This window comes from Pipistrellus kuhlii, unplaced genomic scaffold (assembly GCF_014108245.1).
Source record: "Pipistrellus kuhlii isolate mPipKuh1 unplaced genomic scaffold, mPipKuh1.p scaffold_m20_p_6, whole genome shotgun sequence".
NCBI classification, from domain to species: Eukaryota; Metazoa; Chordata; class Mammalia; order Chiroptera; family Vespertilionidae; genus Pipistrellus; species Pipistrellus kuhlii.
The window spans coordinates 57,413,573-57,430,018 of record NW_023425562.1 but is presented as its reverse complement, the minus strand read 5'-3'; the positions used below and the strand labels follow the sequence as shown (position 1 = coordinate 57,430,018).

Here is a 16,446-nt window from a genome sequence, read left to right as displayed (position 1 = left end):
AATGATGACAGAATCATTGATTGTATGCCTCCTGCATGCCCCCCTGGGGATCGAGCCCACAACCCCAGGCAAGTGCCCTTGACAGGAATCAAACCCAGGACCTTTCAGTCCACAGGCACTCTATCCACTGAGCCAAACCAGCTAGGGCTATATGTATATTTTTTAAATGAGTTTGGAATTATAATCGTAATTTGAGCTGTTCTGATGTGTTACCCCACAAAGCAAAAGCACTAGACTCAGCCCACTCCAACCCAGCAAACACCATGGAGATGAGCTGGGCATTGGCTCACTCATGGGTGGGTGAACAGCATGGATCTGGCATGGAAAAGGACAGCCCTTGATCTGAGACAAGAACGAAAGGAAAGATGTAACACTCCAGCTGGCTGCCTTTGTCTCACCAACACCCCTTCCCCTCCACTTAAGAGGCTTCCTGCTCCTACCAAAAGGGATTCAGGACAGATACCTGCCTGGGGCAGGTTCCAAAGCAGATAAATCCAGTTTATTTTGGGGTGCCTTCCAGGAATTTTACTTGCCGCATTTAAAACACTAAGAATTTCTTCCCCAAACCCTCAATTTTGTCAATACCTGCGGTCCTTTCGGGTCCTGAAGGCTGTAGGAGAGACCAATGGTGTTCCTTGCCCAAAGTTCCTCCAAACAGAGCCATCTGCTCCTCTAGACTGGTGGGGCTGTCAAATCTCAACACCCCCAGGAAGTGGTAACCCTGAAGGCCATGCCTGGGGGGTGCCTGCCTGATGGAGGTTTCAGGCTAGCCCTCCCCAGATTCCCGGTGAGCATGCTCATCATCCTTAGAAGTCAGGCCGCCGAAGTATTCCTGCAGCTCGCGCAGGGCTCGGTAGCGATGGGAGATGGCATTCTTCTCAGCTTTGGGCATCTCTGCGTACCTAAGGGGCAACAGCAGCAGCTCAGAGAATAGGGAGCCCAGATCACGGAGGGTATAGATCCAGACCCCCCCCATCCCAGTCAGTTCCAGAGCCCAAAGCTCAAAGATTTCGCAGGAAAGGGTAGCAGCTACTTTCTTAAAAATTGAAACGTTTGCCGAAACCGGTTTGGCTCAATGGATAGAGCATCAGCCTGCGGACTGAAGGGTCCTGGGTTCGATTCCGGTCAGGGGCATGTACCTTGGTTGCGGGCACATCCCCAGTTGGCGGTGTGCAAGAGGCAGCTGATCGATGATTCTCTCTCATCGATGTTTCTAACTCTCTATCCCTCTCTCTTCCTCTCTGTAAAAAATCAATAAAATATATTTTTTAAAAAATTGAAACGTTTTATAGGAGTGGGGTAGGAGGGCAATGGAAAGATATGTACACATGTAATACTTTAATGAATAAAAAACATTTTTTTTAATCAAAACGTTTTAAATTCCCCTATAGGTAGAAACCCATATTGATGGTTGTGGAAGGATATTAAACTTACTCCAGTGTGTCCAAAAGTCATTAAGGGAAGCTGGGGACAAGGGGATGAGCTGCATGTTTGATCAGCTTTGTCATCTATTGACAGGAAGCAGTGGGGCCTGACAGCAAACACAGCAGCCTCCTCTAGCACACTGAGGGGAGGGCAGGCGAGCCGGCCACTGGCTTGTCCTCCATGCCAGGACTCCAGTGAGGTGGTCATCCCACACCCCGATGGTGGGCTTCAGATGTATGCTGTCCAGTATTGGCCACTAGCCATAAGTGGCGATTTAAATTTAACCAATTACAACGGAATAAAAAGGATTTCGGTTCCTCAGGCACCCTAGCCACCTTTTAAATGCTCCACGGCCACTTATGACTGCTTCTAGATTGGGCCGTGCAGATGTACACTTCTGTCACCGAAGAGCATTCTCGGACGGTGCTCTTACATGTCCTCAGCCCTGTCTGGCCACTGTGAGATCTTGGGCCAAGCTCCCTACGGGCCCCTCCAGCCTGGAAAACCTGACTCCAATAACGGCCAATGTGTCCCATGTAAATAAAGGAGGAAATTGGCATGAAATATTAAGAACACTCAGCACCAAGGGGGTTTAATGTGATGCCCTATATTAGTGTTAACATTTTCCCAAACTAGATAGAGGGAGTCTGAAGATCACCCCCAAAAGTCATGTATATACATGACAAGCCAAGGTCAGAGAGAAGAAGCCACTGAAGTCACACAGCTGCTCTGCTACGAGCTGGAGCCCGAGCCCAAGTCTCCCCGCTACGCCTGGCTGTCTCCCTCACCGCGGACTGGGCCACCCGGATTCCTTGCATCCACCCCTGCAGAGCTGCCTTCAGCTGGAACGGCAGTCTCAGAGCCTGACTCTGTCCATATCCGCATGCCTGCACACTTGGGTGGAGCACTGACCCCGAGAAAAAACTGGACTCCTTACGTTTGCTCGTATCCATCAGGTTGAAAGCAGGGGTCCCAGCCAAAGTCCCGGCAGCCTCGAGGTACCACAATCCGGCCCTGCCAGAGGAAAGGGGGACAGGCATGTCATTGGGTTTGGAGGAGGTAGAATAGGAGGAAAGCAGTAAACAGTCTGAGTTTAGTTAGGGATTTGGTTACTAAAAATATATGGTTTCAATGGGCACACAATGCCTGCAAATGTTTGCTACACACATAAATAAAATGCAGTTCTCCCCTCACATACAGGGAGGAACCATGTTCTTGATATCTCTGGAAACACCCTCACTCTCTATAGCTTTGCCAAATGGTGACCTACTGAAGAGAGTCAACTGTGAAATGCTGACAGAAAACACTTTCTCCTAATAGGAGATTAAGGTCCCTAGAATTTGCAGATAAGCCCTATGCCTGCTACTATTACTGCATTTCTCAAAATGCAAGACAGGCTCTAACAATTAAGTGAAATAACATGATAGAAATCACTTAGCATGATGTTCAACATAAAAATAAGGTCAATAGCCAAAACCAGTTTGGCTCAGTGGATAGAGCGTCAGCCTGTGGACTGAAAGGTCCCAGGTTTGATTCCGGTCAAGGGCATGTACCTTGGTTGCAGGCACATCCCCAGCAGGCGGTGTGCAGGAGGCAGCTGATTGATGTTTCTAACTCACTCTCTCCCTTCCTCTCAGTAAAAAAATAAATAAAATTAAAAAATATATTTTTTAAATGAGGTCAATAGCCTGGCTGGTGTGGCTCAGTGGTTGAGCGTCAAACTATGAACCAGCCCTGACCAGTTTGGCTCAGTGGATAGAGCGTCAGCCTGTGGACTGAAAGGTCCCAGGTTTGATTCCGGTCAAGGGCATGTACCTTGATTGCAGGCACATCCCTGGGGTGGAGTGTGTGTGTGTGTGTGTGTGTGTGTGTGTGTGTGTGTGCAGGAGGCAGCTGATCAATATTTCTCTCTTATTGATGTTTCTCTTTATCCCTCTTCCTTCCACTCTGTAAAAAAATCAACAAAATAGCCGGGACCGGTTTGGCTCAATGGATAGAGCGTCGGCTTGGGGACTGAAGGGCCCCGGGTTCGATTCCGGTCAAGGGCATGTACCTTGGTTGTGGGCATATCCCCAGTAGGGGGTGTGCAAGAGGCAGCTGATCGATGACTCTCTCTCATTGATGTTTCTAACTCTCTATCTCTCTCCCTTCCTCTCTGTACAAAAATCAATAAAATATATTTTTTTAAAAATCAACAAAATATATTAAAAACAAAAAAACTATGAACCAAATCATGGTTCGATTCCCAGTCTGGGCACATGCCTGGTTGTGGGCTCAATCCCCAGCAGGAGGCTTGCAGGAGACAGCCATTCTACAATTCTCTCTCATCATTGATGTTTCTATCTCTCCCTCTCTGAAATCAATAAAAATATATTTAAAAAATCTTAAATGGGAAGAACTAAGATGGCGACATAGGTGAACACTGGTACTTGCTAACTCCCACAACCACATCAAAAATTACAACTAAAATACAGAACAACCATCATTCAGAACCACCTAAAATCGGGCTGAATGGAAGTCCTACAACTAGAGAAGTAAAGAAAGCGCATTGAGACTGGCAGGAGGTCAGAGACATTGAGAAGACTGGTCCAATACCCACATGTGGTGTTTCTTTAATCAGGAGGGATATTTCCAAGGCCTCCCCTGAGAAGCAAGAGGTCCCAGCCCCACACCAGACCCCCAGCCCAAGGTTCCAGGGCTGGGAAGAGAAGAAGAGAAGTCCGCATAACTTTAGGCTATAAAAACTAGTGGGTCCCAGCTGGTGTGGCTCAGTGGATAGAGCATTGGCCTGTGGACTGAAGGGTCCCAGTTCCATTCCGATCAAGGGCACATGCCGGGATGTGAGCTCAGTCTCCAGGAGTGGTAGTGCAGGAGGCTGCCAATCAATGATTCTCTCTCATCATTGATGTTTCTATCTCTCTCTCTCCCTCTTCCTTCCTCTCTGATATCAATAAAAATATATTTTAAAAAAACACAAGAAAGTACCGGGGATTGTGGTTGAATGACACAGAGACTGCTGGAGTCCCAGGTGTTCCTCTTAAAGCGCCTGCACAAGAACTTATATGGTCCTGACCTCCAGTGCTGGATGGCACCTTTGGGGGAGTTCAGGGACATACAGGGAGGAACTGGACTGTCTGGCATTGGTACAAGACTCGAGGGTGAGTTCTCCTCGAGAGGGATGTTCACAGGGGTCACTGTTCCTGTGCTGAGACCTCCCCCATTGCAAAGCTGCCTGGCAGCCATATCTGAGTTTCCATCAGGATGATCCACACTGCTCATTCACCCTGGTGGATCTCTGAGAACCTGCCCTATTCCATTTTCAGCTCCACCTGTTTGCAGCTGCTTTTCTACCATATGAATGGTCTGTACTGGCTCTGTTTCAGACATTGCTAAAACTCTCCTAAACAAGCAGCAGCAGGAGTTAGAATGCTCCAAACCTATCAAGAAAAGGTCCAAGACCCAGCACTAGCACCAACCTGCCTTGTCTCACAGCTTGTCCTCACCTGGGCACTTCCTAGCCCAATACAAATAGCAGCCATCTATAGATTTCTCTGCAGCTCCTGCCAGGTGGCCCCAGGCAGTGGCTGACTTTGCAACAATCAGGAGGCCTCAGAGCTAGTGACCCAGCGGACAGCTTCAGATCATACCAGATTACAACTCTACACATCCACAAGTGACACACTCAAGGGGCAGACTCAATGAGCACCAAGTCCCACTGAAGCAAGTCCTGGTCCATAGGGGTGTCTCCTGCACAGCAGCTCTTCTATTATAGATGCAGCTGGTCCTCACAGCCAACTGGCCTGGAGGCAAATTCCTCCCAGTGATGCCAATTCCTTCCTTCTCATGATGCCTATCAAGGCTCAACTACAACAAGACTGTGCACACAGCCCATGCAGGGGCGCACCTAAAGTGCCCAGCTCGGGTGACTGGGGAGGCTGAGTCACTGGGTCCTACAGGACACCTACTATATAAGGTCACTCTACCAATTCCAGGAGTCATAACAGCTCTACCTAATACATAGAAACAAACACAGTGAAGCAGTCAAAACGTGGAGACAAAGAAACATGTTAGAAATGAAAGCAAGCAAGCTACTGGATATAGAGTTCAAAGCAATGGTTATAAGATTACTCAAGGATCTTAATGAGAGCTTTAAGGGACTTAATGAGATCTTCAAGGGACTTAGTGAGACTTTCAAGGATTTTAGTGAAAATGTCAAAGACAGTCAGGCCCTAGCTTGTTTGGCTCAATGGATAGAGTGTAGGCCTGCAGACCAAAGGGCCACAGGTTTGATTCTGGTCAAGGGCATGTACCTGGGTTGCAGGCTCCTCCCCAACCCGGGCCCTGGTCAGGACATGTCCAGGAGGCAGCCCATCAATGTGTTTCTCTCACATCTATGTTTCTCTCTGTCTTCCCCCCTCTCTCAAAATCAATGGAAAAATATCCTTAAGTGAGCATGAAAAATAAAAAAAGTCAGAAATTAAACATACACTAACTGAAATAAAGAATAATTTAAAGAGATTCAACAATAGAATAAAGCATTCAGAGAACCAAATCAACAATTTGAAATATGAGGAAGCAAAAAACATCAAATAAGAAGAGCAAGAGAAAAAGATTCCAAAAATATGAAGATAGTATAAAGGAGCCTCTAGGAAAACTTTAAGTATACCAACATCTGCATTATGGGGATGCCAGAAGGAAAAGAGAGAGCAAGCAATAAATTGAAAAACTATTTGAAAAAATGACTGAAAACTTACTTAACCTGGTAAAAGAAATAGACTTACAAGTCCAGGAAGCACAGAGTCCCAAACAAGAGGAACCCAAAGAGGCCCATAACAAGATACATCATAATAAAAATGCCAAAGGTTAAAAACAAAGAAAGAATCTTAAATGCAGTAAGAGAGCAGTTAGATACCTGCAAGGCAGTGCCCATAAGACTGTCAGCTGATTTCTTAACAGAAAATTTGCAGCCAAAAGGGCATGGCAAGAAATATTCATAGAAATATTCATAAACCGGTTTGGCTCAGTGGATAGAGCGTCAGCCTGTGGACTGAAGGGTCCTAGATTCTATTCCGGTCAAGGGCATGTACATTGGTTGCAGGCACATCCCCAGTGCGGGGAGTGCAGGAGGCAGCTGATCGATGTTTTTCTCTCATGGATGGTTCTAGCTCTCTGTCCCTCTCTTCCTCTCTGTAAAAAATCAATAAAATATATATATATTTTTTAAAGAAATATTCATAAAGTGATGGGTAGTAAGAATCTACCACAAGATTACTCTACCCAGCAAAGCTATCATTTAGAACTGAAGATCCGACAGCTTCACAGATAAGAAAAAGCTAAAGGAGTTCATCACCACCAAACTAGTACTACATGAAATGTTGAAGGATATTCTTTAAGAAGAGGAAGAAAAAGATTAAAAATCTGAATAAAATGGCAATAAATACATATCAACAACCGAATTTTAAAAAAATTTAAAAAGGCACGGAAAGACTAACAGTCTCAAAGGGAAAAGGAGGAAGGGTGGAAAAAGATTAAATAAAGATTTTTTTTTAAATATATATTTTATTGATTTTCACAGAGAGGAAGAGAGAGGGATAGAGAACTAGAAACATCAATTAGAGAGAATCATCGATCAGCTGCCTCTTGCACACCCCCCACTAGGGATGTGCCCGCAACCAAGGTACATGCCCTTGACCGGAATCGAACTTGGAACCTATCAGTCCTCAGGCCGTCGCTCTATCCACTGAGCCAAACCGGTTTCAGCAAAACAAAGATCTTATGTGCATGTACTAGTATGCATTACTGACGGACACAGACAATAGGGTGGTGAAGACCGAGGTGGGGTGGGAACCAAGTGGAGGGAGGCAATGGGGCAGAGGGGGAGGAAGAGGGACATCTGTAATACTCTCAAAAATAAAGATGTAAAAATAGATAAAAATAAAAAAATAAAAATGAGTTCAATACTGGCTGTACTAAGCGAATTTCAACAGAGAAATGTTACAAAAGAACAAATTATAGCCCAGTGTCATAAAATGTCATGTTGCTGTGGAAGCAATAAAAGAAAAAAGTAATTTAAAAGCTGTAAGAGAGGTAGTAGAAGATGGTGATTAGCCACATAAATGACAAGCTATTTAGACCAAAGGCAAGTTGTGCTCCTGCTAGCAGGAAGACAGTGACTAAACTACTCTGAACCATACCCAAGGAACACGTTTATGAACGTCTGCAGTAAGGCAGGCAGAGTTGTCAGCACTGGCCTTGCCTTGCCCTTACAGAATGGATCTTAAGCAAAACAGGCATCAAACTTGTAAACAAATTACCAAATGCCAAGTGGCTTAAAGGGAACAAACAGAGAGCTGGACTCAAGAACAGGATAGAATGACTTGGGAAGGCCTCAGGGATAGAGCAAGAACATTCCAGGCAGCCTTGGCCGGTGTGGCTCACTTGATTGGAGTGTTGTCTCATAGACTGAAAGGTTGAGGGTTCAATTTCTGGTCAGGGCACACACCAGGTTATGGGTTCTGTCCCTGGTTGGGGTGAGTACAGGAGGCAACCAATAGATGTTTCTGTCACATTACTGTTTCTCTTTCTTCCTCTTCCCCTCTCCCTGAAATTAATTTTAAAAAGAACATTCCAGGCGGAGAACATTCCAGGTTGATGCCAAGGCCCTGAGATAGGGAAGGGCTTGGCATATGCATTGCTGAAAGGACAGTGTGATTAGGTTCAGAGCCAGGTAAGAACATGAAGAAACATGGCCACGCTGTGTAAAGTGGTGGTTGGGAAGCAACAAAGCGCACGAAGCAGCCAAAGCTGGGGAGACAACAGGGAATGGTGGGGACAGCAGTGACCTGGCCTTCTCAGCAGGGCCTTTGGTTGTTCAAAGTTCTGATTTTTGAGAGAGAACATTCCCATGATCATAGCAGCATTATTCACAGAAGCCAAAATGTGGAAGTATTAATGTTCATCAACTGATAAATGGATAAAGAAAATATGGCATATACATACAATATATCAATAGTATTATTCAGCCTTAAAAACAAATTCATGCTACAACATGGCTGATCCTTAAAGACATTATCATAAATAAGCCAGTCACAAAAACATAAATACTATAGCATTCACTTATATAAGGTGTCTAAAGTTGTCCAACTCTTAGAAACTGATGCCAGGGGCTAAGAAGGGGGGAAAGGGAAAGTTGCTAGAGATCTGTTGCACAAGTATGCATATCGTTAACACTACTGTACACCTAAAACAGTGAAGAGGGCAATTTTTTAAAAAATATTTTATTGATTTTTTACAGAGAGGAAGGGAGAGGGATAGAGAGTTAGAAATATCGATAAGAGAGAAACATTGCCAGCTGCCTCCTGCACCCCCCCCCCCACTGGGGATGTGCCCACAACCAATGTACATGCCCTTGACCAGAATCGAACCTGGGACCTTTCAGTCCGCAGACTGACGCTCTATCCACTGAGCAAAACCAGTTTCAGCGAAGATGGTAATTTTTATGTGTTTTTTACCATACACACAATATAAACAGGTAGGGGCAACACACCTGTGGTCAACCCCTGGTGGAGATTATGGGATAGTGCTTTGGGGGCTACAGTGGACTCTTGGATTTTATCCTGAGCAGAAGAGAGAAAGCAGGAGTGAATCCCCACAATGTGGGAATATATGGGGGGCGGGGGGGAGGAGATGTAGGCAGCCAGCTCAGAGGGCGGTGTGGACCCTGTGAGAAGTTGCTGAACCCCACAGGTAGGCATGAGATGCTGAAGGACAGCTGGGGAAGGAGTAAGTTGGAGAAAGATCTATATGAACATAAAAAGTTAGAAAGCCTTTGTGATATTCAAGTAATTGGATAAGGAGATTGGAACTTGGAGAAGTCGGGGATGTAGATGTAGCTTTGGAGTTGTCTTCAGTTTCCACATTTGCTTCTGGGGAGGGCATATAGTGCTGAGCTCTGGGTACTCAGGGCCTCAAGATCTGTGAGACATTATGCGTTCCCCTCAAACACCAGCCTCGGGGGTCATGCAGATTTCGGAATTGACAGCATTTCTCTTGGTGGTGCCTGAGGAACTAACAGCCCTGGATGCCCTCCCACTACCTTCCAGCAGAAGACACTGGGCCAAGAGCTAGAGGCTCAGCGCCCTCTGGTGGCATATTGAGGAACCAGCATGGGTACTCACCGAGGTCCGGCCCCGGAAGAGGCGAATGGGCTCACTTGCGTTGCCAGTGCTGAATGCGAATGTACAGAGTGCATAGGCCGACTTGTCCTCGAACCCCGCCAGGAGCTGATGGAGACCTGTGGACAGGTGCAGTGAGGGCTCAGCGCAGTCTGTGCCGGCCAAGGCCCACTCCCCACCCTGAGGTCCCAGGTTGGGGGACATATGCCAAACTGGGGGTTTTATACATGTCATTAGATGGGCTTTGTGGTGATAAACCTGGAAATTGAGTCATAGGAGATGGGGTTTATTATTCTGTTCTACTATTATATATGCTTAAATGCTCATTAATATAAAGTGTTTTTAGCAGCACCTAAAGAGAGAACCTTTTGACCTGCAACTGTAGGTGACAGGGTATGCATTGCTGGGGTCCAGGAGGGGATCCGAACCCCATGGCCAGGCCGTGGCAAAGGCAAGGACAGGAATACAGTCAGTAGGGCCAGTCTGCTTAACCCCAAATCAACTGCAGTACCTTTGTCCCTGAAATTCACAGCTCCCACCACCCCTTTCCCATCCACTCCTTCCATATCTCAGCAATCCCTAGAGCAGTGGTGGGCAAACTGCGGCTCGAGAGCCACATGCAGCTCTTTGGCCCCTTGAGTGTGGCTCTTCCACAAAATACCACGGCCTGGGCCAGTCTATTTTGAAGAAATGGAGTTAGAAGAAGTTTAAAAAATGTGGCTCTCAAAAGAAATTTCAATCATTGTACTGTTGATATTTGGCTGTGAACTAATGAGTTTGCCAACCAATGCCCTAGGGTCAGGTGTGCAGGGAAAGTATGAGCTGCAGGTTTTAGATGGGGAAACTGAGGTGAACAGAAGGGATCCATGGTGGGGCTGAACCTGAGATTCCTGATTACTAGTGGGGCCCTCCCATAGACCACCTCGGGATTCTCAATTCCCAACAGATCTAAAGAAGAAAGAAAGGACATGATACCTTCAGGCTTTAATTTCTCCAGAAACCACTTTCTGCAAGACAAACAAAGGTGAGTCAGACACCAGCAGATGGATCTTTGGACCACCTTCTTCTCTGGATTAGAGCCCTCGGACAGCCAAGCAATTCACATGATAAAGAATGTCTCGCCCTGGGCATTGTCCAGTGCACCTCAAGGTTGCAGGTTCAATTCTCAGTCAGAGCACACACCCAGGTTGAGGGCTCAATCCCCAGTAGGGGGCATGCTGGAGGCAGCCAGTCCATGTTTTGCTCTCACACTGATGTTTCTCTCTCCCTCTTGCTTTTTCTCTAAGAAGCAATTTAAAAACAATTTAAAACAAACAAAAAGGATGTCTCAACTCAAAATGAAGACAAATCATAGAAAAAAGAAAATGGATGCAAACAGGCAATGCATAGAAGAATCAATAATTCAATGAAGGCCTCAAGCTGAGTGATAATTAGGCAAATGTAAATTAAAACTGCATGTGATAACACTTCATACTCCCCACATTGCAAACTATGGAGCAATGCACATTATAAGTGTATATCGGTGCTATTGCCTTGACAAACATATTGGCAATCTAAATGTTAAATATATACATATCCAAGACCCAGTAGTAGCACTGGTAGGCATTTGCCCCCTAACCACAGAGAGGGGTATTTAAATTGGGGTATTTGTACCCTAGAGCTACAACAAGACTTTCTAAGAGGGTCCAGGGCATTAGATAGGAAATCCATTTTTCAGATCTTGACTTTCTTGTTTTCTTTTTCCTGAAATCCATCTATCCAGGAATGTATCTCTTCAACAGGTGGGTTCCCCTTGCCCATCTCCACTTACACAATCACATTCTAACACTTGACAAAACGCATGCTTTTCCCCATCCCTAATTCTTCCTCAGGACAATCTGAAATAATGGTGTTGATGCCAAGATAGTAAATGATCTGCGATAACAGGTAACCAATCATTTCCAAGTTCAGATGGTCCTGAGAGCAGGGCCCTATGAGGGGGAGCACTCACATGTAGGGGCCAGGGAGGCCCCCAAGGGCATTGAAGCACAGACAGGTATCCTCCACCAGGACAGGCCCCTGCACCTGCAGCACAAGGAAATACAGCCCTGAGACCTGCGACCAGCAACAGTCCCGCTGCAGCCCTGAATTCCCAGGCCATCCATGCTGGAGCCAGGCCCACAGTTGGCTGGAATCTGCAGCAACAGGATATAGAGGTCCGTCCACCTGCTACCAGGATTAGCCCTTGGCTAATCTCTTATATTCATTTTATTCTTTTTTTTAATTATTATTGGTTTTTTACAGAGAGGAAGGGAGAGAGATAGAGAGCCAGAAACATCGATGAGAGAGAAACATCTATCAGCTGCCTCCTGCACAACCCCTACTGGGGATGTGCCGGCAACCAAGGTACATGCCCTTGACCGATATCAAACCTGGGACCTTTCAGTCCGCAGGCTGATGCTCTATCCACTGAGCCAAACTGGTTTCAGCAGTCTCTTATATTCATTTTAGAGACAGGGACACCAAAAGCCCTGGCGGACTATAAAGCTTGCTCCAGGCACAGTAAGAGAAAAGGTGGGATTCAGAGTCAGGCAGCCTGACCCTTCAGGAAGTGCTCTTTCTCAGTTCCACAGAGACAAGTGAGTCCAGGGATGGATGAATGTGGAGAGATTTTGGGGCTGGAATGTATGTATCTGAAAGTTAGAGAGAATTGTGTGTGTAAGTGGTGGTCTGGGGAGATACTATACAGTCAAGGTTGAGAAAGACACTATTCCAGGGCCAATATGAACTACCCCAGAACAGCTAGGCCTGGGCAGGTCCTTGAATCATACCAAATTGTGCCCACGCTATTGTTCTCCCCAGCAGGCACAGGCCCCAGGAGCCACCAGGACAAGAGAAGTGAGTAGAGCACACATGTGGAGCAAGCACCTGACGAGCAGCCTCCTGACACTTCTGTATGGAAATCTCGTCAGGCTCTCCCTGGTACTCCGGCACTTATGAGGAAAAAGACAGACAGAGTCAGGTCACCAGCAGACAAAGACATCAAACTATCTTTTGAAAATAAAACAAAACAGAGACATACGGTCAATTTTCTTTGCCACCAAAGTATATGGAAATTTGTCTCCTAGAATCTGAATGACCTGTTGCAAAATGAAAAAACATTTATCACCATTTGTTAACGATTCCCCATAATATACAAGTTCTTATCCACCATTCTAATCAGGTAACTCTCCCGTCAACATCCTAAAGCTTATTAATCAGGCCCATGATCCTCACCCCAGCCTTCAGGGTCTGCCCCAGCAGGTCAGCTCCCTCATCTCCACAATCTCCTACTTGAGGTCTCCCATGCTAACTGCCCATCCAGAACACCTTCTTAATGCTCCCAGAAACCCTATTTTTAAAAATATATATTTTATTGATTTTTTTACAGAGAGGAAGAGAGAGAGATAGAGAGTTAGAAACATCGATAAGAGAGAGAATCATCAATCAGCTGCCTCCTGCACTCCCCCCCTCTCCCACTGGGGATGTGCCCACAACCAAGGTACATGCCCTTGTCCGGAATCGAACCCGGGACCTTTCAGTCCGCAGGCCGACGCTCTATCCACTGAGCCAAACCGGTTTCGGCAGAAACCCTATTTTTTATTTCACTTATTTTTTTATTAAGTGTATTGGGGTGACATTGGTTAAAAAAAACCCAAACTTCCCTAGTTGAAATTTAGCATCTCTTTTAATTTTGAATATAGAAAACCAAAATAGTATTAACAGTTTCTGTGACCTCCCCCCCCCCCCCTCCATTGGTTTTCAGAGAGAATGGAAAGAAGGTAGGGAGGGTGGGGGGAGGCCAAAGATCATTGTGAGAGAAACACACTGAATGGTTGCCTCCTGAGCCCTTACCTGAGGCAGGAGTCAAACCTGAAACCCAGGCATGTTCCCTTGATCGGGAATAGAACCCATGATCTTTCAGTGTGTAGGCCGACGCTCCAACCACTGAACCACGCCGGCCAGGGCACCTGTGGCCTTTAAACCTTTAAATCCCAAATGTCACCCAGGCAGGTGTGGCTCTGTTGGCTGGGCGTCCTCGCAGGCACCGAAAGGTAGCCGAGGTTGCATGTTTGATCCCCGGTGGGGGCCGTGCCAAGGACCCCGCCACTCCTCTGAGCTCACAAGCCCTGTGTCCCCGGCCGCCCCCACTCCGCGCGGTCCAACCCGTTCCACCCGCTCCGTTCGACCCATCCCGGCGGGTCCGGCGCTCCACTCCCCCCGCGTGCCTCTCCCGCGCGCTTCCTCCTCCCGGATCCCAGCTCTCCGCCCCCTCCCCAGCCGCCTCCGGGCCGGCCTCCCACACCCTCCTAGCACCTCCTCCAACTTTTTGGCGTTTCCCGTGACAAACACGAGCTGCTTCCCGGCCAAGGGGGCCGCCATAGTGAGCATCAGCTACCCCGCGGTCCCACCGGAAGCCCCTCCACCGCGGGGGGCAGGCACTTCCGGCCGGCGGCGGAAGGGGCGGCCGGGCGGCCAGTCCAGCGTTCCCGGGCAAGGCGGTCTCGGGGCTCCGTTGTGCGCCTCGGGCTGCGGCAACAGCCTAACCGGCTTGCAGAGGGAAGGCCTCGCTCGGACCCGGGGAGAAGAGAGCCGTTTTTCCAGATGAGCAGCCTCCGGCGCCGCGCGCTGGAAGGAGGGACGTGGCGCGGTCACCCTGCTCCGCCGGGCAACGGTCTTCCTGAGTGGAGGTTGGGTGCCCCGAGGTCTCTCTGTCCCAACCAGCGGCGCTTCAGCAGGGACCGAAAAGATATCATTCCAGCCATCGGCCCTCCGCAGCTGTCGCCCTTCTCTGGAACTTGAGCACCAAGCAAAGCAAAGAACTCCATTCTCCCTACCCCGAGTTCATCACGCCTTCTCCATACCCACGTCTCAGCCAGATCTTTGCATCCTGAACGCAGCAAAGAGCAGATCCACCTTGGCGACAGACCCACTGCTGACTCCCGCATTGGGCTAGTCACCTGCCTCCCTCCTCTGGAGACTCAGCAAGGGCAGGTGTAGGGCCAGCCCTACTCACGGTGAGGCAACTTCTGTCACAGGAGTGTCAGTATCCGTGCCTGGATGAATTATTTTGCTTAATGTTAATGACCTCTGACGATCTAGAATTTTTTTTTTTTTTTTAGGTCCCAAAGAATTTGTCCTTAGGGAATATTAAACTTCTATGCTCTCTGAAAACTTTGCTCAATGATCATAACGTTAGTATTGCACTAAAATACATTACTGTGTTCTGGGGCAGGTCCTAAAGTTTCTGAGTCAGTACTATGTCCACAGTGTGATTTGTGAAGTTCCATGGAATTAAATCTGGAAAGGAGTGGGTTATATTCAGGAAGTGGGTAGCCCTCCCTCTATGTCATGTATCTTCCTTCTTCATGAAGGCATCCAGGTTTCCCTGATCAAAGCTGACCTCCTGGCTGTTGAAAACTTAGGCTAAGAGAAGCTTGCCAGGGCCTGGGCACAGACACCTTGTGTACTACAGACAAGAACCATGTACTGTGTCAGCTGAGAGAACCACCTTGTTTGGGGAGGCTGATCAGTCACAGCAAGCTGTAGGAGCTCCCAAAGGGTTAATAGCAGGGAATATTGTGAGTGGATATTCACTGTAGATAGACCTCACTCTAAATCTGAAGGCTTTGGAGCTCAAGAGCTTGGGGAGAGGGAGAAGGTGAATACAAAAAAAATTGTACAGCCGAAACCGGTTTGGCTCAGTGGACAGAGCGTCGGCCTGCGAACTGAAAGGTTCCGGGTTCGATTCCGGTTAAGGGCATGTACCTTGGTTGCGGGCACATCCCCAGTAGGGGGTGTGCAGGAGGCAGCTGATCGATGATTCTCTCTCATCGATGTTTCTAACTCTTTATCCGTCTCTCTTCATCTCTGTAAAAAATCAATAAAATATATTTTAAAAAATTGTACACTAAAGTTTGTATATGTGTGATCTCTAGTCAGATTCTTGGTTGCAAGGGTCAGAAAACCAGCTTAGGCAAAACAAAACAAAAAAGAAATGTATTGATTGGTTCACTTAACGGATGAGTCTACCTATAAAGAGACAGTCAAAGTGCTTAGTTGCTCTGAACAGAAAGGAAGAGCCAGATAGCTCAATTCGTAAGAGTGTTGTCCTGATAAGCCAAGGTTGTGGGTCCAGTCCCTGGTCAGGGCACGTAAAAGAAGCAACCAATAAATCAATAAATTTTAAAAAGAAAAAGGATGGAAAGATAATCTGTCAATCATTCATTCATTCATTAGATTATGCTAGAATTACAATGTGTGAATTTTTTACCCCCTTTAACAAGGAATGTGACTGGAAATATCATAAATATCTTTAAGAAAAGAAGGATGATTCTTGCCCTCAAAAAAGCTCGTCAGGTCCTATCAATTCTACCTCTGAAATAATTCTGGAATCAGTCCCCTCCTTTTCACCCCCAAGGCTACTGTCTGAGTCCAGTGCTGTTGTGAACCAGGAAGATAACTCTCCCTGCCATTTTCCACCCCTCCTGTCTGCCCACAAATCTTAAGAGACATGATTGGGGTCCAAGACTCTGAGAACCTGAGAACTGCAAATGAAGGCTATAAACATACCTAATTGAGGCAACAAGGAAGGGTTATCTCTACTGACAGTTTGTTGTTTTGCCCTTCCAAGCAACTTCTGAGCACATGCAAATCATGACAATTTTTAGTCCTAATTTTTACTTTTTAATAAAACTTTTTATTGTGGAAAGTTTCACACTTATACAAAATGTCAAACTTACGAAACAGAAGGAAAAAGCAGAATAATGAGCCCCTATATACCTATCGCCCAACTTTAACAATTGTTGACATTAGCTTTTTAAAATAT

The 16,446-nt window shown here is 46.7% G+C and overlaps 1 protein-coding gene across 4 annotated transcripts; it reads right to left on the bottom strand.

The window, feature by feature from the left end:
* Positions 1-477: 477 nt before the first annotated feature.
* Positions 478-14,089, bottom strand: ITPA (inosine triphosphatase). Of its 4 annotated transcripts, XM_045574748.1 has the most exons (9): positions 13,935-14,088; positions 12,661-12,718; positions 12,507-12,571; positions 11,590-11,663; positions 10,575-10,606; positions 9,603-9,718; positions 8,972-9,041; positions 2,363-2,439; positions 766-902 (listed from the first exon to the last, which is right to left on the bottom strand). In XM_045574748.1, the coding sequence occupies exons 1-8, from the start codon at positions 14,007-14,009 to the stop codon at positions 2,378-2,380; spliced, it is 552 nt and encodes a 183-aa protein (XP_045430704.1). In that variant the 5' UTR covers positions 14,010-14,088; the 3' UTR covers positions 766-902; positions 2,363-2,377. The 4 variants fall into 4 exon arrangements, with proteins under 4 accessions (XP_036273871.1, XP_036273872.1, XP_036273874.1 ...); XM_036417978.2 differs by lacking the exon at positions 8,972-9,041 and having other exon boundaries at positions 478-902; positions 13,935-14,087; XM_036417979.2 differs by lacking the exons at positions 8,972-9,041; positions 13,935-14,088 and adding an exon at positions 13,743-13,826 and having other exon boundaries at positions 478-902.
* Between the last annotated feature and the right edge of the window lie 2,357 nt (positions 14,090-16,446).

Coding starts and splice junctions, on each gene's coding strand:
- ITPA (XM_036417978.2), bottom strand. CDS start 14,009: ATGCTCACTATGGCGGCCCCCTTGGCCGGGAAGCAGCTCGTGTTTGTC. Junction 11,664..12,506: donor GTCAGGAGGCTGCTCGTCAG/GTGCTTGCTCCA, acceptor CTTGTGCTGCAG/GTGCAGGGGCCTGTCCTGGT. Junction 10,607..11,589: donor GGCCTCCCTGGCCCCTACAT/GTGAGTGCTCCC, acceptor TTTGTCTTGCAG/AAAGTGGTTTCTGGAGAAAT.